The following is a 24,383-nucleotide window of genomic DNA, read 5'->3' as shown; positions in this document are numbered from 1 at the left end:
TTACTGCCAGTAATTCCTTGCCAAAGCCACCTTCCAACCATGAAACCTGAAAACTTATCAACAGTGACTTCTCGAATCTCTCGTCCTGTTCTGGGTGTTATCCAAAGCAATGGCATCTCTTGTATTTCTTCCACCACCCCCAGTTTTTCACTGGGTCCTCTACGTACAAAGTCAAGAATTGCCTGAGCTATAATTTTCAACAGCTAAACGCTTCCAGCAACATACAGAAAATGTGTCCAGAGTGGAGGAAGATGAGGCCTCTGAGCTGCCACTTGGCTTTGGTTTTATCATCTACCTTGTTATCATGTTTACAATTGTCTTCTGTATTGCAACAATATTTCCTATGCAAAATCTACTCAATTTTGATTCTGGTAGTGACTGAAGAGCAGCAGAACAAATGGAAGGTCTTGAGAACAGATTACATTCAAACAAACCACAAAAGACTTAAATAAGGCACTATGCCACTTGTGAATCCTGGTTTGCACTGGTAAAATTTGTAAACGATGTTAAAAAAAAAAAAGAGCAAAAAAGTAAAACCTTCATAGGCCTCCAGAGAAAAAAGAAGGCATCTATCTGTACTTACATGAAAATGTGTTTGGTTGGTTTTGACAACAGTGAGCTCTATTGCCAGGGAAGAAACATTTCTAGTTCCAGAGAGGAAACCTTCACGCTTCAGAAAGGCAGAAGGAAGAAGAGGCTTTTCATTCTGCTGCGAGATGCTGGGGTTTGTACTTGTTTTGGAGGGGAGGGGGACCCAAGCTTTCATGCTGATGGGGAAGTAAAGTAGTTCTTTATGGAGTATTTTATAAAGGACTATCAATCATTCCAGTATGAGCCTGAAGCAGAAGGGGAGCAAAGGAGAGGTCATGCACAAAAAAGGTTGTGTTTCAAGCCACGCAACGAATGGAGATTTGACTGTGGGAAAGGAGATTCATATTCATGCAGACCCTGAACTTGGCCTTACAGAGCAGATAAGTGCCGCTTGTGCCCGCAATATCCTCTCGCTGAGGTCTACCACCTATAAAATAAATCCTGTAATGAAAGCAGATCACCTCATAATGCAGTCCTGGAAGGGGCTGATTCATCTAATATCTCTTGCTTACAAATGTACCGTGGGGTTACCATAGTTCAGGCAGCCTCATTAAAAGCAGTGCAAAACACGCAGAGCCTGAATGGAGATGAAATAAAAGCCCTATAGATGGCTGTTACACATAATCCATTTGTTACTATGCTTCGGGCAAACAAAGGAGCACGTTGTTTGCGGAGCTGCTTTCTGCCAGCAGCAGGACAAATTCTTATATGATTCTAGTGAATTTTTTACAACGTTCAACAAAACGAAGAGTGTGCCTTCTTCGTAATGCTAGCAATTCATAACTGGGAGAGGGATGAAGGCGGAATAGAGAAAGCAAGAGTAAAATAGTGAGATCAGGTAATTAGTAACAGCTGTACAGGCAAACCGAAATTCTTACTGATTCTGAGCACCTGGAGACCTGCACTGGAAAAGAGAAGGAATTTTTCATGATTTTACATGCATTGCGTATAGTATATATAAAGTTTAGAATCTATTCCCTAACCACGAAATTCAAGTGGTTTATATTTTTCCATACCAGTAGGTGACAAAGCCTCACTAAGTTTGGATAGCCAAAATAAGAGGATATTCTTGAAATACAAGTTGGCCAGATGCTAAAAACCACAAAGGCAGGCACTGAATGAAGCAATGAATTTAATAAGCAGAGGACCTGACTAGTTACACAATGGAAAAGTTTAAAATAAAATTGCTATTCCTAGCTCTACATTTGGCATATATGTGAAGGCTTTTTTTCACCCTAACAAATTAATGGAAAACATAGTTTGCAGTCTACGTATTATTGGCATTCTCATACCCTGGGTTAAAAGATGTAGATGCAGACTTCATCCTGACCTCACTGGAGTTGCACCAGATTCTAAGCATGCTAACCTAGGTGTCAACCTAACCAATTAGGACTGGTTAATTCACATTTTTGACTACACCTTGCTTTCTTTTCCAGGAACTATGTCTTCAAGAGTACACCCTCATTGCTTATATATGTGAACAAAACAAAATTCCTGAAGTCGGATTTCTAAAAAGAGGCTAAACACTTCTTAGGCTGGCATAAGCTGAGGGGTGGGTTTTATGCCTAAACAAAGGACATGCGTGGAGATTATTCTTCAAGCTGAACAAGCGATACACTACGCAGAGCTAAACCCTTTGCATTTTAAGAATGGGACACTGGTCTGTCACATACAAAGTGTTAGAAAAATTTATCACCTGAAAACAAACCTAAGAAGAGGGCTATCGGGGACACAGTCCAAAAAAAACTACCGTGAGGTTTTGTTTAGCGGCGATATAATAACAGTCATCTAACTGCAGCTGAAGCAAGAGATTTTCACCTCCCCTGGTCATGATACGCCTTACCCCGGCTTGGAGGCGAAGGGGCAGGGTGTCTCTCAAATAGCCTTCACTCTTCTTTGGGAGGGAAAGCAAAGCAAAGCGACGCTGAATGCAGTTAGGGGCCTCAAAAGGGAATTAATGTATCTGCAAAGGAAACGGCACACTATGAGTCCCTGACTGTTAATTCTATCTTTGTCCCATGAACAGAAGTGGTGGCAAAACATGGCCTGGTGGAAAGATGCGAAGACAGCACGAGGGCAGATACGCAAATTTCTGTAGGAAAACATCCCTTCGGAGGCATTGAGAAGCACTGACATGTTTTCACATAAATCATTAGATAAGAAGGGATCCAATTTTCCATCCAAATGGCACTCCAGAAGATGGGGGGAGCTGAGGGCCACCCCACCTCCATGCACAACAAACCACTTTTGCCCTACCCAGCTGATCACACAGAAATTGCTTTTCTGTATAATTATACGAAAGTAGCAAATAGGATTTAGGGTATAGAAATACTCTCTGTTCTAAGGTGTTTATTGTTCGTGTACCTGAGGTAAATACTGACAATCAGGATACAGGAAGAGCCGCATTCTGATTTCCTAATTATTCATTTTTCTGCACTCCGAGTTCCCAAAATTATTTGAGGCGCTGCTTGTGTCGTAGGTGGCTAATATATTCAAGAATACAAACTGCAGTGGGCTGGATTTCTGCTGCAGCTGGGAGGTCTTATGGATTAAGTGAGTAAGTAAATGCAGTAAGCGAGTGGGAATTTTTTGACTGTTTTGATAGGTCAAAGCTTAATTGCTGGCATATTCTGAATGAGGGATTCCACTGAAAACTTGATTTGAACTGATACTACGCAAAAAAAAAAAAAAAAAGTAAGAGCTGACATTTAGCAACTAAATAAAAGAGGAAATATGATTCAGTGCCCACTCCCCGGGCAAAATCCTGGCTCCTGCTCCTCCTTCCCCTGACAGGACTGGAGAGAAAAGTCCCATCTCCTGGTACTGGGAATCTCTCCATCCATCTCTCAAGCCTCACACGGCCACACGTGCGATGAATAACGCACTCTGCTTCCCCCGCGGGTCACTCTGAGGGGAGGGCTTCACCGGTACAAATATTTAGCAACAGTTTTCAGCAGAAAATTCCCAGAATCGCATTGGATGGGACTGGGGGCTGGGGGCAATATAAGTGATTAATGGGTCCTCTGCAGAACAAAACCTCCTCAGCTCTGTCACAAGATAGTTGCTATGGTTTTTTGACACCGCTTAGCAGAAATTTGCTTTAGCCAGGGGGATTGGAGGAGGGGAGAAACACAAAAAAATACTATAGAAAAGTCCTCCATTGTACACTAGCAATTATTCTGAGCAAAATCCTGTGCCTGTCTAGAATTTCAAGCTCTGTATAAATACTTTCAATTAGATTTTAAAAAAAGAAAACACAAATGAGGAGACTTTGTTAAGAACAGACAGCTTGAAACATGTCTTGTTAGCTATCAACAAAGTCTGTTAGAAATGTTGGAAGGTTTCAGCTAGGTTGATGTAAAAACAACATCAAATATCCCCTCCTGTGAGACTAAGTTAAATGTTCTTTGCAGTGACTCAATTAAGGCTAGGTAAAATGCACGCTTCATTGCAATCAGCTGCAACAACATCAGAATCTTTTAGTGGGATATTTTACCAAAGTCTCAAGTTTAGACTGGTTTAAAAACACTTTGTGGCAGATGGCAGTTTTCATAGGTGTAAAACATTCTAATATATGGGACAAGTTCTGCCTGAAACGTCCAACAAAATAGGAACAAGAAGTTGGCCAGGGAAGGCTTTTCAAAGCATCTAAAAATGGATGCTTCCCATTTTATAAGGCATAAAAAAGCCAGAGCAGCATGCAAGAGTTTTAAGGTACCCTACCCATCTGGAAGAAGAGTCTTTCCGCATGTATTTTGAGTGACACAACTACAGGCTTTTATCACCACCCCCACTTAACGGAAGATCCTGCTAGACTGAACACTGGGGATTTGGGGAAGTTGGATGCTTACACAAGAGCCTAGAGAAATTGCCATCCTTTAGCAGCCTCAGGCATTTCTAAATTGTCTTGTAAACTCCAACATCTGCAAGATGCAGAGTGCCCTACCTCCCTAGAAACACTGTATAAGGGTTGTCCATCTGTAGCCAACAAACATCAAACCAGAAGACCTGGGAGCCCAACTCATTTGGGTTTGTACACTTAAGTCTGTCGGTATGTATTTACGTGCCATAAATCAACGCTATACAGGCAAACATCTAGGGTAGCTTGGAAGGGAAGCGGGATAGCTGTGTTATCACATCACGCCGGGTTACAGGGGGAATTACTCCAGGAAAAGCACTCCGCTGATACAGCTACTCCGCTACTGCTACCTGAGACTGCTCGTTCAGTTCCAGGTGGGACTGCATCATGTCACACAGAAATATTATTCAGGTATTTTTGAAAACCCATTCCTGAATCGCAAGTAGAATTATTCGTTACTTTATTAATTAATTCATCACTTCACTAATTTCAGTGCTCCAAAGTCAGTTTTTACCAGCTGATCATCTGGCCCACACAAACTGTCAAATATAATAGATTATATAGGACAAAAAAAGTTGCTGCAGTGTATCCGTTGGCAGGTACTGCATTGGACAGGCAAGGTGTCAAACTTCCTAGCATGTGGGAGAAGTTCTTGAGAATTGCTTAACAGTTTTCAGTGGAAAATGCTGTGTCAATATCAGAATTTTTTATATAAATGTAAGAGTTCCAATGAAAATTTTAATTTAGAAAGTTGTTCCGTTGCAGGGTAGAAGGAGAAAGCATAGTCAACACCATGACAGATGCACAGCAAGTGCTTGAGGGGGAAGGTGGCAGGCGCAGGTGCAAATCCCCACTTTGCATATCGCCCTGCCTAAAAACTCAACAAGGTCTTGGTTTTATTCCAGTGGGAAATATTGAGATCTCAGGATGATTTTCAGGATGGGAAAAACTCTTTTTGCCCAGCACCACATCTGAAACTTCTCCAGCTTAATTATTCCTGATGTCTGAGTGGCTGCTTTAAAATCCAACAAAGAGTTTACAGGGTACGAGAACAAAGTGTCCAATTTTCTTACCCAGTGCAAGCTGGAAGATATGATGGAGGAATATTTCAGTAATTAGCTGAAATACATTTGACAGGTAGATTCAGAACACAGCTCGATAGAAATGCAGATAACAGAAGGAATTTTCCAGACAGTCTTTCAATATAGCTCTATCACTGAAGGCAACATAAACTGCACTTGAAAAGCTGTAATTTGGCCACATCTGTAAGCACATCAGTGCTCTTTCCACAGCCTCACTAAGTGCTTGGGGCTGGGGTTTGCCACATTTCCAGTGGTTTTGCTTTCAACATTTTTGGTTTTAAGTGATTCCTTTCTTATGATTTCAGTCATCCACCTACTGCGTATTCCATCCTATTTGTGACCATTCTCCCGATACCTGAATCGGTGCACGGTGTTCAACAGCACACTGGCAATGCTCATTCAGTACAGTGCCTTTGCCATTCCCACAACTATCAGAAACTTATTAAGCATACATATGATGCTTAACATTATTGGTTTTTTCTCTATGCGATTTCTTTGAATTTCCACAGTTGAATTTCACACCCAGTATGAAAACAACATTAATTTTACACCAGGCTTCTTTGCAGACCAGCAAATAACAGAACTGGTACAATTGCTAGGTAGGATGTTCCTCCAGCAGAACAAGAAAGCTGGGGCTGACAGATGACAAGTGAATCATCTAAAGCAATATTTTCCTGTTGAAAGCTATAGTGGTAAGCAAATAAAAGCTAGCCTACAGCTTTTGGAAAATAAGGAGGGAAAGCAACTAATCTTGTTTAGACAGTTACAGTTACAGTCCCTTTCTTGATTGACATTGTCATAGTTCCTCTTGGCTGGGCATGAGAGAGACTTCCAACAGGTTTTATTCTTAGACCGATGTGACAACTCACCTTCTCGAGATTGCCTTTTCCACAGAGGGATCTTACTTGACAGTGTTAAACTAGATACTTATCCTCAAAGATGCTATGTGCTCATCATTTGCCCATGCAGGAAATGAGCCACAAGGGACTACATGTACTTAGTTACCTATTTCTGTCTTTACACAGCTGAAGTTCATCACTTCAATTAGTCCAACAGCATGTTCTCTCACCGCCCATCTCCTCCAGTCATTTCAATTTCTTCAGGCTGGCAAGTGAAAAACAATAGAAAAGATGAGATCATATGCAGATGCTACCGAGTGCCCCAATGGAAAGCAATTCAGGTCGGCCTCTGGGAGCACCTTCACTTCGGTCTGGCTCCAGAGCACACCTTTGAACAGCGTTCACTGACCATCCCCGCTTACTGTGCTTTTATTCATGTTGCAGCGTGCTCTTTCAGATGTGATGCCGTCGGCAGCTGCGCTTCAAGGGTACATCTAACGGCCTCCAACTGCTAATGAAACGTGCAAGGGTGACATCAGCTCCTCCGCACCAACTCTCCTGCTAAGGAAGGCACTCCTATGAGGCTGCAGTACCTGTTAATGTAGACATAAGCTCAGACAGTTAACTCCAGGAGAGAATTAAAGCATGGAAACTAATTGGAGGGAGACACCAGCCTGCTTAGCGATAGATCTTTGGTTTCCGTCGCACCCCTGTTCTGCTGGCTTCCTGAGCTGGACTCCGAGGATCCTTTCCATAGGCTCCAGTTCTCCCCTGGATGTGGGCCGAGACCTGCACCTACCGCAGCGTTCAGGATCCATCAAGTGATGGCCTCTAGGAGCCAGCAACCATTTAATACACAGAGAAAGCGTGCTATGTGGCAGTACTCCTACAAAGAAGTAGCAGTACTTCCTTCAAAAACTACTTACCTTCAAAAACTAGAAGTTAAATCCTAGAATATTTGAGAAATTACTCTCCTTGTTTATATGCCTCAAGTTTAATGGTAGAAAAATGTAGGAAAATTGCAAGTTTTTTACTCCACTAGGTGGTGTAATTTGTCTTTCTGTCAAATGTGGCATTACAAATACTCCCCCTAATCCTTCATTCAAGATGGGGCCACACAGTACCATGTGAAAAGTGAAACAGGAATCTGGTCTACAGGAGTCAGAAACTTTTATCAGGTCATGCCTCTTTGGTGTTTCTTATGAGTTATTAAAAACCCTTCTGTTGGGAAAGGATAACTTACCTTTAGAACATTCCCAGATCCATGGAGGAACAAAGTAGGAACCTGAAACACAAATATCATGGTCACCTCCTATTTCCCCTTACACACAGGTGCCATCCAAGCTGTTCATGTGATTTAACTCGGTTTTTTACAGTGTAACATCCCTAGAAGCTCTCTCCTTGATTTATATCTGAGTTACAAGGTGATGCAGTCAAACATACTCCTGGATCTTTCTTGGTCAGTTATGTTTGCACTTGTATGAGTATAGTTACATACAGGGGAAGCAGAGAATGCTAGACTGCATAACAGCGTATATATCTTGGAAGATATACCCTGGCTACATGCAACCCTGGTGGATATATCCCTCTGGCTGAAATAAAAACAACCTCCTTGGCCGATGCCATCCAACTCTTGGCTTCAGTTGAAGTCCAGATTTTAAAAAGTATTTCTGGATCATAACTTGCTATTTAGACATTTGTAGTCATTTATTTGTTCATGCTCACTAAGTAACATCTACTGACACAAATACAAAAAAAAAAAAAAAAAAAAGAGCTCTAGGAAATAAGATGCCCAACAACCCACCAGCAGCAGACCACTCTTCCTTGAGTTCTGTAGCTACTAATCTGCCACATGATTCAGCAATAAACAAGTCCTTAATGGAGGAATACAACTAGGTAATTTTTATAGTGTTTCCAGGGTGTCTTGTCGTTATTAAGCTTAAACAGAAGTCGCAGAACTCACAGAAACAAACCAGTATGAGAAAAGACAGTTGGTTAAAGCACAAGACCGAATTGAACAAAACCCATCTGGGAAATGGGAGAAAGCTCAGCTATCCTATCAGCTGCAATTAACCTTATGCTATCTACCCACAACTTTGCTTGCTTGCCCTTGGAGAACAGACACTGGTGACATAGGCATCTTTCAACAAACCAACCCATGAGAAACGCAACCAAGAAACACATCCAACACAGAAGGAATCATCAGCTTTCAGTGCTGAAACTTTCTGGTACTTCCTCGGTGCCACAGTCTGTACAGAACCCATGTTAATTCAGGTTGTTTACATATCCAGACACATTCAAGATCAGCCAGAGCAGATAGCTCTGAAGAGTTTACATGTCCACCATACTCTCTCCAAGAACAGAATTTAAAATACAGGCCTGCCTACTGTGTATTATTAATGGCATTTCTAAACATTAGTGCCACTGGAGGATTTGTTTCTGAATGCAAATTTAACTAACCAACCATTTCCTCTGTGGATGACTGATGCATGACAATCTGAGGTATCTGCGACTACAGTTGTGAATACTAGACTTAGAAAATTTGTCTGGAAATATTCTGCTAAATATTTCAAGCTTGGGTGGAAACAAAACCAGAAAGTTCCTCAACAGCTACAGTAAATGCTTTAATCTCATTAACAGCAATTGGATTTGTCTCATAAGCACTTCTACAGCTCCAGTTGTACCAGAATAATATTATCTAGAGAAGGGTCTGTATAGTATTATATTGACCAAAGGTTCCAGAAGTGTAACTCTTGATGTGACAGAAAAAGGGGTAAAGGTCCTTCTTGGTTACACACACAAGATAAACAGCCTTCTTAATATTAGCATCTTGTGAACACATTAAACCACAACAAGAGGAAGTGGTCTGTACAATTGTAAATTCATACAAGTGATAATCTTCACATTAAGTACGAGACTGCACTATGAAAAAAGAAAGCTAAGAAACACCATGACAAGTGCATATTTACCTGTGCTGCACTGAGAACGTATATACTATATCTAATTAGTGATGCTGATTACTGGTCAGGTTTAAACCTGACTTATGGTCTGCTGTAAAATCTCATACCAGGAGGCTGCTTGACAGCAGTACCACTGTACATAGCTCTATTATAAGAAAAAAACACTTTGTGCTGTGCAGACACACACCTTCTGAAAAAAAATGCCTTAAGTATTTACAGGATGGAGGTTTGTGTGCCATTAAGTCATGTTCCTGCTGTCGTTAGAATATGCCCCTAAACAGAGGTGGGTTTAAGGGGTTAAGAAGGAAAAGAAAACTTGGCACATGGAGATACCAAAAACTGGCATCACATCAACAATGTAACTGCACTCCAGTCTCAGCAAATGCGAGTTTTGTGGATTTCGGTTTGCAAATTATGACAGCAGATGGTTGAAACCTGCCCCCATACAAATCCCATGCCTGAAATGGCATTGCCTATGTTTACACACCCTGAGAAAAAAGACTTGGATTTCCAAAGAACTGAGTGAGTAACTTCTATTCCAACATACTGGGACGCTTGTTACAGAGGGTACAGGACACTTGAAACAACAGCCAAGTATCTGGCCACAATTACATAGCCAATAAACTTTTATTTAGATGTGGAAGGAAGATATGTTTACAATAAGAAAGTTCTAGGGAGATTTATTGCTCCCCTGAAGTTCAGAGAAATCCCACAGGCTCCCTGTCAGCCTACCAGTGCTTGAGCGGAAGGATGAACACGTTCTTTAAATCACAGGCTAAAGTCAAGAGCAGCACAAATTGGACAGAGACTTCACCTCCACACTGCTTCCCGATTGATACAATCTGTGTATGAGGAGTAATCCAAATATTGGATTGCACATATTTGGCAGGTCTTGCACCCCTCTTCACAGACAATGGTTTTGTCATAACTCACAATGAAGTTACTGTAATACTGCTCAAACAGTGTGCTGTGTGGCATAGACAACCGCTTGGCCATTTCATATAGGCTTTCTGGCTTCAAGTCTTCAATGCCGTAAGCTTTAGTCAGGATGTATTCTAATTTCCAGTTCGATTCATTTTTCTTGTTGGCGTCTCTGAGATCCAAGTAAAACTGCCAAAGATCCTACAGTTAAAAAAAAAAAAAAAAAAAAGAAAGAAAAAATAGGCAAGGCTGTATTACTTTCTTCCCTGCTTCATTAAGCCTCTAGAGTGATACATTGATTAGGAAGCTGTCACTCCTCATTATTCACAACTGAACAGAAGGTCACGTCCCACCCCAAGAGCTGGGCTTACACCCAAACTGGTACTTGTGGTGCAGTAATGGTGGGGGGATGGGGAGGAGAAGAAAAAGGAGTCACAAAAGGCAGCAGTGGCAGTGTTAGAGGTCTTTCCTGTCCAAACTGTAAAATAAACTCCACTATGCTCATGTCTGCTTTAGGGGAGTGGGGCAAAAGGGTGAGAACTGGAAGTTTCTTTTCTGCAGGCACTGCTTGAAGGACAGAATGGACAGAAAAAGAATGGCCCAGGGAGAATTTAAGGGAAAAGGAGAGATGGAGATGCAGGATTGAAATCTGCCACAAGAAAGTAGCAGCCTGTATTAGCATACGTCTCCAGAGGGAAACTGCAGTCCCAGTCAAGCTGCAGGATGCATTGTCACTGAACTCAGCAAGGTCAAGATTTTACCCTGAATTACAGAGAGAATATCCAAGCCATTCAGAGCCAAAATAATTATACAGGATTCACTTTATCTCCAAAAATCATATGAGATAGAAGTATTCTACTTTTTTCCTTCTAAATTTATTTATAATTTCCTATAAAAAGTATAAACTCTATATAGCAAGATGCGTGATTACAAAAGACATCACACAGTTAAAAGAGCTTTTCTTCATCTGCTCTTCCACACCCTTTAGAAGCTTTTCATGGACTGCATCACTAAGCTCACGCCAAAACCAGCAAACAACATTTGTATGTAAACAAGCCCAGGATTTAGGTGATCCTTCTTCACTGTTGCAGAGGTCCCTGCAAACAGTTTTAGGATTCTGCCCAGAAAATTTCTGACTGTCTTTGATTCTACGTCGTAAAAACATTCCATGGAGAACAGGGAGTACTGGGGAGTCCTGCACATACAGAAAGACTGACCAAGTTCTCTTTCAGATTTCCTTTCCTTTGCCCAGGAAGAAAAATAAGAGTAAGCACCAACGTCCCACCAATAGCCATAATACTACAAAGGCTGACATCTCTCTGTAATTTTTAATGATGCTATTATTTAAAGTCTTAAAATCTTTACTTACCAGCAAGCTATAATCAAGAAGATCATATTGATACAATCTGACGCCAGGGTTATTGGACTCCATTTGCCATACATTCTTCACTGGGGTTACAGCAGGTGCCACAAACAAGGAATTTACTGGCTTTTCTGCAGGAAGAGGAAAGGCGAGGAAACAGTTTCCATTAACACAGCAAGAACCAGAGTGACTGGCTTAGGTACATTAGCACTTTTTTTTCTCCCTGGATTAGCTATATCACTGTGAACTCCTTCTATACTTCCACTGGATAGACCAAAATCCCTGTCAAATACCACAGTACACATTCCAGTGTGTTACCAGTTAAGTTTGTCAATACTAGAGGCTTCCCACCAATTCAACTAGCTGTGCAAAATCGTCTTGCCTCTATATAAATTTGCATATTTCTGCTGAAGAAATATTCAAAACTTTTAGTTGCTGTCTCCATGCTATATTTTGCACATTGCTTTATGTATTTATGATGTTATTAGAAACACCAGGGTATGACGACCTGAGCCTGACTTCACTCATCTAGACTAGCCTAGCACCTGGTACGTGAACACCAATCTTTACAGCAACTGAAACATGAGGATGTACACGGGTTTTAATTAGACAGAATATGCAGGTAAGTATATTGAGAGCTTCTCTGTGGAACAAAAAAAAGAAGCCCTAACTATTCCTTTCTCTGACAACATCACTGCAATGAAATCACAAGGTCAGTCTCCACATATGAGCAGAAGCTTTGAAAGCTTGGACATCAGTAGATTCTTCTGGAGAGGATAAAACTGAGCTCTGTATCCCAGTACACTGATGTTGGCTACAAAATTACATTTATCTTGAATTCTCTGGAATTTTGTCAAGATGAAAATAGCTTGAATAGAAGACAGCCCAAAACTATACGATAAACACAAGCTGTATTTAGCTACATGCAATTTCACTGTTTAAATTTTGTCAAAAGATGCAAAATTATTAAAACAATTTGGAAGCAGTTACTTGCGCATGCAAACTGTAACAAGGCACCAAGATCAGTCTGTCCTCAGTGAAATTCGCAGTAGAGGTGATGATTTCATGCACAAATGGGACAAGGTACAAAAATATGTAGGTATAAGACTGCCCTGAATACCATTAAAAAAATATAAAAAGCCAGTTCTTTCACTAGGGCTGGATTCCTTTTTACTGGAGAATAATTTCATGATAATGCCATGTAAAAAGGTAAATGATTTAGAATACTGTTACCCCAGTCAGCATTTTGGGCATTGCTTTTATGAGTACATATAAAACACAGATGAAGAGTCAATTAATATTTGGGTATTTTACATAAACCAAAGCAATGGTCCTCTCACTGTTCTATGGTACAGACACAAATATATAACCAGTTACCTGTTAGAGATCTTCTGTTAGAGATGTTAAGAGTGCTCTATACAGCCATGCCCATGCTTAAAACTAAGGGATTTCAAAGCAATAAACAAAATTTTCAAACATGGGTGCTTTTCTTGAAGGGAAATTAGCTGATCTAAGAGATGCAACAGGCACAGACTTTCCCCTGCCTCCTGCTTACCCTTATCTTAATTAACTTTGAAGCAGCAGGGATCTCAGCAGAGAGGCACAGTAATGATGCAGGAAACACAAGAACACAGAGCATGTCTAGTTGGCCTGAGAACATTCCCTTTGACACATTACACAATAGCAACTGGCTAGTATAATTTGCCCGTGTCACTGACAGAGCAGAGGGGAAAGACTAGAAATCCTTGTCTAGGCATAACCATTCATTAAAAAAAAAAAAAACAGGAAGCTTGGGGAGTCTCTTCTGACTTCAACAAAAAAGACAGTCTGCCTTGCAAGGTTCTCTCTGGAAAAAAAATTGGGAGTATGTACTCTTGTAGATAAATAGCAGTATTTCCCAATTTCCTTCTTCAATTATTTATAACAAAGGCTGCAAGGAAGTATTAATTTGCTTTTAATCAAGAAGAGAAAGATGAAGGATTCAACAAGCATCATTACCTTCTTCATCCAGGAGGACCATGATACTATCTCTATGTGTATGTCCAAAAAACTGCCCCGCAATAACACTACTGTATTTGCGAAAAATCTTTACCAGTCTCTCATTGTAATACTCCCTGATAGCTGTAGTATTCCTTGCATATGGCAAGTATCCTATTGGTACATGTCCTATTATATATACCTAAGGAATTAGATACAGAAAGCACAATTAGCACCTTCATTTGAAACTTAGACTCTTAGCTGTAACTTAGAAATGGTTACCATGATTTCATAATAATGCTATCTCAGAAATGGCATTCTGAAAGCTATAAATCCCAACAGTTTTGTTATACAAAATACAAATAGTAAGAATGTTTAAATTCATAATCAGAAAAAATAAATAATTTTTCTTTTTTTTTAGTGAATTCAGTATATTCTTGGGGAAAAAGTTCCAATAAATCTATGTGTGATTTTAGGCCAAATGAAAATTCGATCAATTATTTCAAATTAAAAAATAAGTTACTAGGACAAGACTTATGATATGGCATCTCAAGAGGATAGCAAGGAAACACTTATGTTAGAATATTACAGAGGCTGCACAGTCAGAGAGACACCAGAAACATGGAAGAACTGGTTAAAACCTCTCTGTCTGAGGTCAAGACTTGGTTCCAACTGCACACACCAACCAATATGCTGCAGGGTTTTATGAGGAAGGGAAATCTCTCCTTTCTCCCGACTGTAAAATAACATTTTTAAAATTACAACACTGTAGAAAAATGTAAACATGTTTCAAATTAAACACTTCTTCTAGTCAGAGGATGATCCAATCCCCGCACCAATCAATCAAACACGAGCCAACAATTTATAACCTCACTTCAAAACCTGAGTATTGTAAGACAATTTATTATAACACTCAAATCATAGCAATCGCTGCAGCCTGGATAAGTTTTGTGGTTGACAAACTCCTTTTTAGTTTCTATTTTTGATACTTGTAATTACATTAAAATGTAAATGAAATACACTAGCTTTTGCCTCAGGCCAAGGGTGCACATTTTAAAATTACAGGCTATGAGTAAAGAGAGTCAGAAACAAAAGTGAACGTATTAAGTATTCTCATCCTGGCTTCTAGAGTATTTTACATAGTAAGAAAGAAAAGGTATTTTACTGTATAATTTGAGAAACTGCATTCAACTATTTTATTAATTGTTGTAGTATAATGTGCATATTTAAGGAAGAATTATTTTTAAATATGAAATTTTTATCTTGCAGTATTTTTGGTACCATTAATATTCTCCTAGAATCATGTTTATCTTTTCATTGTCTCTACTTTTTCTTTTCTTTTCAAAGTTTGAACAAATAATGCTGATGGGTTCTGTTCACAGCCCCTACCTTTTCCTCCTTTTGTGAAGAGGCTTCTAGTATTCCCTCCAGCCAGGCAAACTGGTTGGCTGGATCAGTGATATTCACAGTTACACTGTTGGGGCTGTAATATAAATTTGTGTTCAGACTGATTATCCTCAGCGGTTGAGAGCTATCACTGGATTCAAACAGCTGTGTGTAGAAGCCACCTGTGAAAATAAGAGCAACATCATCTGCAAAATGAAAGGCTTCAAAGCACAACTTTAGAATGGAAGTACAGCACTGACAAAATACCCAGCCTTACTCTTTCTAATAAAATAGAATACGGCATGTTTATTCAAGCCATGCATCACCTTATCACAAGAGAACATCTTAAGAATCTGGTGTTAGCTACATTTTAGCAGGAGAAGTTGACACTAAATTTTTTACGAATTCTTGCCTGTAATTGCCTTTGTGTTTATTTGACAGTTTTCAGATGCAATTATCCAACTGACACAGAAGAAGTTCTTCCACACCAAGAGGTGCAGTAATTGTTAAAAAAGTCCATGTTTCTTGAAATACTGCAAACATATAGGTTCCTCCAGGAAGAACTGAAATTAACAGTATAATCACCAAGACTATGTACTATTATAATTTGAACAAATATGTGCCTATTCAATATGGTCTGAAATACATGTAGTATCAAAACAGAAATGACATTTCATCTATTTTTTTACAACCAAATTTAAATCTTCTCATGCATTGTACACCTTTATCTAAAAAGTATTACGAGGTCTTGAAGGCAATAAGATATTTCACATGCATTGGTACAAAGCCAGTAATACTGTACATGTTACAAGAAGCACTAATTATTGCACCAGAGGAGAATAAATGTACCCTGAAAAAGACAAGTAACTTCTTCCAGGAGAAGCATTACAGATAATGTGTTGTGCTGATTCATCCTATGAGACTTCACTAAACAAACGGGACAAATCTATAGAAACATCAGTTCTCTAAGCCCTAGCTTTACAATGTATTACTGGCACATTTTACCTTTTCTGAAGGTACTGATTGCTTCATCAGTTAGCCAAGGTTTCCAGAAGTCCGCTACAGCATTGTAAACTTCACTGGTAGTTACAGGAAGCTGATCCTGTGAGAGAGCAGAACCTGCCTAAGTCTTTAGCATTCAGAGACACAGACAAAAAAGTCACTAACGTATCCCACCTGCCCTCTCACATAACACCTAAGTGTATCCAGTCATCACCAGGAAGAACTCAAGAAAGGAAAAACCGAAAACTTCTGAACATCCAGTATTGCTGATCAGGAGCAAATACCTGAACTTAGTACGGACTGCATGGCCTTGTTAATGCATTGATAAACTAATGCCAGAAATATTTCAAGCCTTAGGAGCACAGCAGAGTGGAAAACCATACATTCTGCAAAACTAATAAATACATAAACTGAATATTCAAAGTCTAAAAATAAAGTCTCTTGGAGGAAAAGCTTGAACATAAGCTTCTTTTATAGCAGGTGAATTTTTCAAGCAACCGGGCGTTCACAGCAGCTCCCCAAAACTCCACTACAGTCCTCAGAAGCATTCAGGTGAAACTCACAAGTATTTCCATCATAGCCTGTAGTTCTAGTAACAACGCACTTAAAACGTAAAAGAAAAGTTTTGCCAATGTTTTCTCCCACCAGCTCTAATTAGGACTGTAGCACCTTTCGGTCTGCGCCAAGCACTGTCCAAGAGCCACAGCCTGATAAGAGCCATGCTCTCACCTAACCCTGACAGGAAGATCCCAGCCTGTCCTTGCCTTTCCTAAAGCATCTGCTTGGATTCTTGGTGCTAGAAGAAGAAAGGAGAGGTCCAAAAATAGGAACAGTATTACAGTGCATGGTTTCTTAAATGTAAAATTTGACCTTTCTAAGACCTTTGAAACTAAACCTACGTTATTAGAGGCTTAGGCACTAAGTCTCCGTCTAGGAGTAGTGCAATCAGAAGTCTGTTCAGACATTTGTTGCTTGCAGTGCACAGATACCAGTTATTAAGAAAGCTTTGAGCCACACCAGGTCAGCCAGAGCTAACAGTCACTAACAGACATAGTAAAACCTGATCTCAGATAAGAGGCCATGTTATGGACTGAAGGTGGTTTGGACCCAGGCAAGTCAGTGCTCTGTGAACTTGTGGATTAGACAGCAGTTCAGGAATTTGTTTTAAGCAGGGGCAAGGATGTGAAACAAGTAAGACTATGCAGAAAGACCGAGGTCACGATATACGATCTGAGAGGTACCCCAATGCTTGATTAACCTGAGTAGTATTTTTAATAGGCTCTGCAAGAAAAATCACCCAAGACCGTTAAATTGTTAAGACGGACAGGTCAGAACACAATTTAGAGCAATAAAATTCTTCAGTGCATGGTGAGCGCACAGCTTTCACACTTGCTCTGGAACAGCCTACAGTGTGTGGCATGCTCCACATCGCTTCCAGTCTATGGGACATTTGCCAAGCATGTCCAGATGAAAAACAGAAATGTCATCAACAGAAAAAAAAAAAATAGAAAAAAAAAATCCAACAACCTGAAGTGACCCCATAGTGGGGAATTTCTGATCCCATGGTCTTTTTCAAACAGCAACAGAAAGATATGTCAGTTCTGCGCAGTAGCAAAGCTTGCCATTTCAAAGCAAGTATCACAGAAACACTCCTGTATGGTTTTGTGCATAGAGAACTACAACAGTTATTCCAATCAGCAGCCTGCTTCAAAATACTATTTGCTGCCTGTCTGCCCCTCCTGACCATCTTTTTTTTCTATCTTCAGATTTAATTTCACAAACAAAACTCGTATTTGTTGGAAAAGTCACTACATTCTTCATCTACAAGGTTACTGTATACAGGTTTTTTCTTCTATATCAAAAGAGACTGCTGAATGACAACTCTTCTCTGTTAAGGTTTTTTAAAAAATGAAACAAAATGAAAACAAAACACTGAGTGAGAATTCAGTTATGGTGTTACTTATCAAAACACTCCACCAGTGGTTTCTGGTGACAAGCTGGTGACTACCAGAGTAAGAACAGAAGAGACTGAAGTCCCAGCTTGGTTTGCGCACTCGCATTTCCAAGATATGTTTAGCTCTTATTTTGCCTCTCACATTTCCCTTGCCCCTCTCTAAGCACCTCTGTTACTCCCTGATTTGGGAATCACTAACTCCAGCAATGATACAGACAATAATACAATCACCTACTACACCAAGATATACCCTGATAGGCCTAATGAATAACACAGAAAGCTGGAACAAAAGTCTTTGGGGGTGTGAAGGGGTGTTACTGAATTCCCATTAGGTGTTTCAAACAAAATATTTTAGCTGATGGGCTCATCCCTTCCGATCCCCTCAGATCCAATGACAGAATTTGCTTCTCAGTCCTGGGTACTGCCAGATCAATCCGCAATACGCTTTAAAGGACACATGAAGCAACTGTTTACTTTTGAGCTATGCCAAGAACAATATTCACAGAACACTGACAGTAAAAAAGCACCGTCCTCAGCTGCGATGGCCCACACATCCCATAAACCATCAATACAAATATTTCTAAGTGTCCAATAAGGAAAGAAAGAAAGACTATTTTTAATAATAGTGGCAAAACTATGGGAACTTTATAAAAATTCTGCCGTTAGTCTGATTTAAAAAATCCAGTGATGTCAGCAGACAGATTTCCAGTAGGCCTTTCGGTAGGCCTTGAATCTTACCACAGGCTCACAAATCCACTAATGATGTCATTTCTATTAGATTAAGTTATGTACACACATGCATGACTTACACAGCAAGAAAAAAGTAAGTGTGTATTAACTATGATGAGAGCTGGTGGTTCTAAGCCATGAGGAACGATTAGCAGTAAATTTGCACGACCTCAGGCAACGTACAGATTTTACCTGGCATCAAGGTTTGCTTGGGTAACTTAACAGAGAGAGAGATGTACTTTCTGTTCTCCATTGGAACTATTTATAATTTTAAATGCTAACTGGAGAATTGTAGAATACTGTTTCCAGGATAATAGTTACAAAAATGTAACTCTGATTTTTTTACACCTGCTTTCTGAGGGGTTAGGAACACACTCGGTATGATACATAAACAGATTTCTAACTTGCTTTACCTGTGGCCAGTAGTCATGATTGCCCAAGGCCGGGAAAACCTGAAGATCCGGAAAGAAATTACGAATTGTAGAACTCATATTGCCAATGATGCTAATGACCAACTTTGTGGAAAGTTCTTTTACAGGAACATGAGGAGGACTATCTCTGAAAAAGGAAAAGGCTTTATTAACAAAGGTTTATTAGCAACATAAGGAAAGGCAAAAAATTCTGCAAACACATCTACAGTCTAGTATGTAATACTACTGTAGACTCTTTAATTAAAATCACAGAATTGCCTGAAAGGCTCTCTGCAAAGGCTTTTTTTTAAAAAAAACCAAACAAGTGGGCTAATGTTTATCCTATGATTCACACTTCTTACAACTAAGATTTCTTAGAAATTAAATTAATTCTACTCCATCATTTTGAGCTACTGTGCAATTTGGGTTATATATCCTCCGTCATCTGCACAACCTTGTAAGTTTGCCCCTTTTAACAACATCGTGTTGAAAATGAAGTACAGTAAGTGAAATAAATTAATCACTTGTCTTTACATATTTATATTTCCTAACAGCCTTCCCCCAGCAAAATTAAGTGACATAATATATATAACCTTTCCAGTAAAAAATACCCCATCATTGATAAACAAACTAGTTCTCACAAACACTCAAAGATACTAATTTCTCTGATAAATTATCCATTAACGTATACCATAAAAAATTATGTGATGGTAGAATGGAGAATTTTGCTATGGCAGAAGGGTAAATTAATGTTATCTTTCATGAATACCTAGAAAGTAACAGGGCATGGTACTCTCAAGCTACTCATATGCCTCCCTTTCACACTTCTTTCTCCAGTCCCACTGCTAAGGCACACAAAGGCTCACAGATAACACCTGTGTGAGAGACAGAATATTATTATGCCCATTTTCTAATAAGGAAGATCAGCACAGAAGAGGTTAATGTTTTAGTCAACTGGGGACTGCACACATCCAAAATACTGCAATCAGGGACTGTGAAACCACACTTTGTTTAGAAGCGCATGCAGCTATGAGTGATATAATGAGGAGAGAGACAACGTTTATGATGCTGTTATCCTCCCCCTGCTAGCCCCTGATCTAGAACTCAGGCACCCAAGCTGAATGGTCACTTCATAGCACTTTAAAAAAAACCAACATAAGCTATAGTATTGCTTGATTCTAGTTACCTCTTACAGAACCAGATAAAATGCAGTTAAAGTGTATTTTCTAAAAAGGGGTGCACTATAGATTTAATGACCTTAAGACCTACAAAATCCAGTACCTCCCATAATAATTCATTCCAGTCAGTTACTCCTCTGACCTTTCTTTTTGCTTTTTCCACTTCCCAGCATTGCTGCACCATTTCTATTAACTTATACTAATACAGTCATGTGGTAAATGACCCAATGAACAGTCCAACAATATCCAGAAATGATTACAGAGACCAAAATCTGTTCCTAAGGCCTTACATTCTCCATCTTGCACTTAGCCATCTGGACAACTAAAGTGACTATTGAGAAGTAGCATTTGTGAGATACTAAACTCAGATCTGTTCGTGCAAATATAAACTTGTGAATTACTGCACTATATGATTATCCAGCTGTTAAAAGCTTTAACTGCAGAGTGACTTGAACACTTACCCCGTCCAAATCATGAATGAAACCTGCTGGTTTGAATCTTTCATGAATGCAAATGCTGACAAAATAAGTTGATATGGAGAATCACACAAAAAGTCTCCAAAAGGGCCTGGGTTGGAGGCATTGGCTCCTTTGGAAGAAGAACAAACTTTGGTGCGATCAGGGGTAATGTGGTAAGTCGGATCTAAATGTAGGTCAGATACATGCCAGAACTGCCCTGTTTTCAGAAAACAAAGATTAAAGAAAATGCATTATTTGCATTTGAACTGGATATACAGGGGTAACGCCAAGTTTGCTCCAGTTTGTCTACTGCTATTCCTCTTTCAAGCTTTGGAAAGGAGAATAAATTTAACAAATTGTTGACTAGCCCGTCTGATAAGTGTGGGTGAGTTCTGCATTCCCGATAAAAGTCCTTAACGTAGTCTGCTTAAAAAGTCTGAAAACAGAAGCAGAGGCATAGGTTTCAGCTGTTCAGCAGAAAAAAAAACGGAGCTTGGTAGGGACGGGAAAATCAGTTCCCTTTCATTAATAGGAATCTGGAAACTGGAGAGGAGAGGAGGCAATAGAAGGACTTCTCCACTCCACCTGAAAAGAGAGGGAGTTGCATTTTAATTATTTTCCCAGACCTTCCCTGGCTGGAAGCTACTGTAAAAGATCACAGTCCAGAAAGAAAGGCAAGAAACAGCATGTGTGCAAAAATTTCAAAGCTCTTCTTCTCCCCAGCAGCCGCAGTAGCAAAGAAACCGGGCTTCCCACCAGAGAGAGGTGTGTCACCGACTCACTACTTTCCAGGCTGACACATTCTCAGCCACTGCTATATAGTGCTGCACAGATAAAGGAGCCGAGAAGCATAGGAATACGGTGAACAAGATGAATTAAGCTTGTATTAGACTACCAGCCTTCAAGTTTCACGTAAAATAAGAGTAATTTCTTTCTGTCGGTTTCAAAGCCCTCGGGAAAGCCACACGTGTATCTGGGGTAGTGGTTGTGAAAGCGGGACAGATATAAATTGATTTTTCCCAAGGTCACATGCTCCCTCCGTGGCAGAGCAGGCACCACGCGCCCGGACGCCGTGGAGTTTTATTTCAGGAAGCAAAGAGCAGCAGTGATCTCCAAAACCTGCAAAAACCGTGACCTCCTACCAACAGGAGACAGAGAAACTCCGGCAGGCCGCTGCGTCTTCGGTCCGAGGCACGTACCTGTCGCAGGGAACGAAAATCCTGTGGAAACCATTTCGGAGCACTCACCCGCGTGCGTTACCGTACCTCGGGCAGCGTGTGTGTGTGTGTTTGCTGACAGCACAAGAAACCAAGTTTAATGTTTTCGGTCCGTGCCTCAGGACACCGCGCCGAAGGCAGGGCAGGGCTCGCCTCACCGGCTGCCCTCCGGAGCGCTCGGGCCAACTCGATCTAAACCCCATTTAAGACCACCCTCACACCCCCCCAGACCTGAACAGCCACGCGTTTGCTTATCTAGAAGGCCACACGAAGCCGAAGCCAGCTGGGACGGGGAACACCGCCGCACCAGCCTACGGGAAGGGGAGGGAACGCAGGAGCAAGAGGGGAGCGACCGGCCCGGGCCTTTCCCCCCCCCCCCTCCCCGGCAGCACGGAGGGGCGGCCGGTCCGTCCCCGTGCCCTCAGCGCCTTCCCCCGCCTTCCCCGGGCGAGCCCCCAGCCCGCCGTCACCCTCAGCGGGGGCGGCCGGCCCCTCTCAGCCGCTCCCCCCCCCCCCCCCCCCGCCTCTCGGCGGACTCACCCACGGCGGAGCGGGGCTGCGGAACGGCCGGCGCCGCCTCCAGCGCGGAGCAGAGCAGGGCCAGGCCGAGGGTCAAGCGGGAGGCGAGTACCCCCCAGCCTCGGCTCCATGTCGGGCCGTGCCGGGAGAACCCTGCCCGCAGACGGTACCTCATGGGACCGCCCGTGGAGGAGAAGGGACGAGCCCCGGGAGGCTGAGGCGAGCTCCGGACCTTCGGCTGCCGGAAGCCGCCGCCGCCGCGCCCCGCCCGCAGGCAGCGGGGGCCGCGGAGGGCGGACGGCGGCCGCCTCAGCCGGGCCGGGTCCCTGTGGGGGGATCGGGGGTGAGCCGTCACCACTGAGGCGCCGGGGAGCTCGTAGGGAATCGACGGCGCCGGCAGGCGGCCTGGAGGGAAGATGAGGCGGGAAGGCGGGAGTCCCTTCCCCGCTCGGCCCCGGGGTGCCCGGCCGGCCTGTGCCTTCGAGACCTGGGCTGACGGCTCTCCGAAGCGGCCGGGACCCCTGGCTGAAAATCCCTTTTTTTTCCCTTTTTTCCCCCACCCCCGGAGCCCGCCGTGGCCCCGCCGGTGCTCCAGAGCCGTGGCCGAGCCTGCCCTGTACCCGCAGCGCTCGGACGCCGAGCGGGAGTCTCTTGAAGGAAGGTTTCTGACAGCAGACCTGTGGAAAGGGATCCTGGTTACTTAAGGCACTTCAGAATTCAAAAAGCTGAGGAAATAACGCCGTCGAGTATGCCTTCAGTACGGCCGAAGGAAAACGCTGAGGTGCGCTGTAAACACGCGTCTGCGTCGCTAAGGCTTTATGGTGGCGGAGCCGCTGTTTGCTGCTGGAGTCAGAGAAGTTTCTGGTGAAGGGAGAAGGCTCAGCATCAGATTTAGGAGCAGAACAGAATAACGACGGCAGGGGTCCCGTAGCTGCCCCCGAGCGTGCCGCTGCTCGCTGTGCTCTTCTGTTCAGATCTGCTTTCCTGGGCTTTGTAAACCCATTTTACCAGCAGCTGGGAGTCCCATATGTCAGTATTTTTCCTCACTTTTCCACTACTCCGAGCAGCGCCACAGGCACTGCTTCTCCACTTTTCTCTCCCTTATTTAATTTGACATTAATATTGTTTATCTTTAGAACAGCAGAAGACTTCACTAATAAGCTTCATGATGCTTTCACGTGACTTACAGAAGATATGTATGTAGGGAAAAGTAGCCTTTGTTTAAAAACAACTGTAATGTAAAAATGTTTACCGTTCAGGGTAAGCCTTAACAACCTGTCTCTGCATTCCTTTCCTCATACTTAATAAAAACCTTCTTTTTTTAATTCATGACCCCACGAATCACTTGTGAAGATGAATGCCCGTACTGGGGACCCAAGTCTGTTTTCCCCAGTGACGAAGGAAAAGCAGCTGCTCCCACCTTTCTGAGAAGGGGTGGCTGGGAAGGACAGTCATGTGGCGAATGCACCCGCAGGCAAACTGGCAGCACGGGAGGGGAGGCACATGAAAGCTGTATTAGTTACTGAGGCTGACGATTAAATGAGCTATTAAAACTGAAGGGCAGAAGATGCTGTTTAAACATAACTTGCACTATAGCAGCTGAAGCAGCCCACAATATAGAGCTCCCCACACCACTGGAACAAGTTCTACTTTTTTCTGATGAAAAAAGTTCACTCCTAGATTTTAAAAGCTATCGATATCCACCAAATAAAGCTAAGGACTGTCCTCTAGCTGTATAGTGTTCCCCACGACAGAAAACAGGCTTGGATGGTCCTTTCAGGCAGCTTCTTTGTGAAAAAGTAAAGCTACTAACATTAAATTTTGCATTTCTGTTGGCTAGGTGCCACAGTTACATCTGAACTTTTATCAGATGAGTGAAATGTGCTACTCGTGTTATCCTAGCTACCCAGGGAAGCAAGAACCCACTTCCCGTGACAC

The 24,383-nt window shown here is 41.8% G+C and overlaps 1 protein-coding gene across 1 annotated transcript; it reads right to left on the bottom strand.

Moving 5' to 3' along the window:
- Positions 1 to 9,922: 9,922 nt before the first annotated feature.
- On the bottom strand, positions 9,923 to 23,081 carry SMPDL3A (sphingomyelin phosphodiesterase acid like 3A). Its single transcript, XM_049818165.1, has 8 exons — positions 22,467 to 23,081; positions 20,713 to 20,926; positions 19,077 to 19,221; positions 15,984 to 16,080; positions 14,982 to 15,160; positions 13,614 to 13,794; positions 11,622 to 11,746; positions 9,923 to 10,453 (listed from the first exon to the last, which is right to left on the bottom strand). Exons 1-8 carry the CDS (start codon positions 22,618 to 22,620, stop codon positions 10,142 to 10,144), a joined length of 1,407 nt encoding a protein of 468 aa, XP_049674122.1. The 5' UTR covers positions 22,621 to 23,081; the 3' UTR covers positions 9,923 to 10,141.
- Positions 23,082 to 24,383: the final 1,302 nt, after the last annotated feature.

The sequence above is a fragment of the Accipiter gentilis genome, chromosome 15 (assembly GCF_929443795.1).
Source record: "Accipiter gentilis chromosome 15, bAccGen1.1, whole genome shotgun sequence".
In the NCBI taxonomy this organism is placed as follows: domain Eukaryota; kingdom Metazoa; phylum Chordata; class Aves; order Accipitriformes; family Accipitridae; genus Astur; species Astur gentilis.
The sequence above is the reverse complement of the archived record's forward strand: the minus strand, read 5'-3'. Positions and strand labels throughout refer to the sequence as shown.

Bases quoted from the DNA above. Each gene is read 5' to 3' on its own strand.
- SMPDL3A (XM_049818165.1), bottom strand. From the start codon at position 22,620: ATGAGGTACCGTCTGCGGGCAGGGTTCTCCCGGCACGGCCCGACATGG. The intron at 11,747-13,613 runs GTAATGATGCTT...CTCTTCCTGCAG, and splicing joins GGTCCTCCTGGATGAAGAAG to AAAAGCCAGTAAATTCCTTG. The intron at 10,454-11,621 runs GTAAGTAAAGAT...TTTTAACTGTAG, and splicing joins TTCTTGATTATAGCTTGCTG to GATCTTTGGCAGTTTTACTT.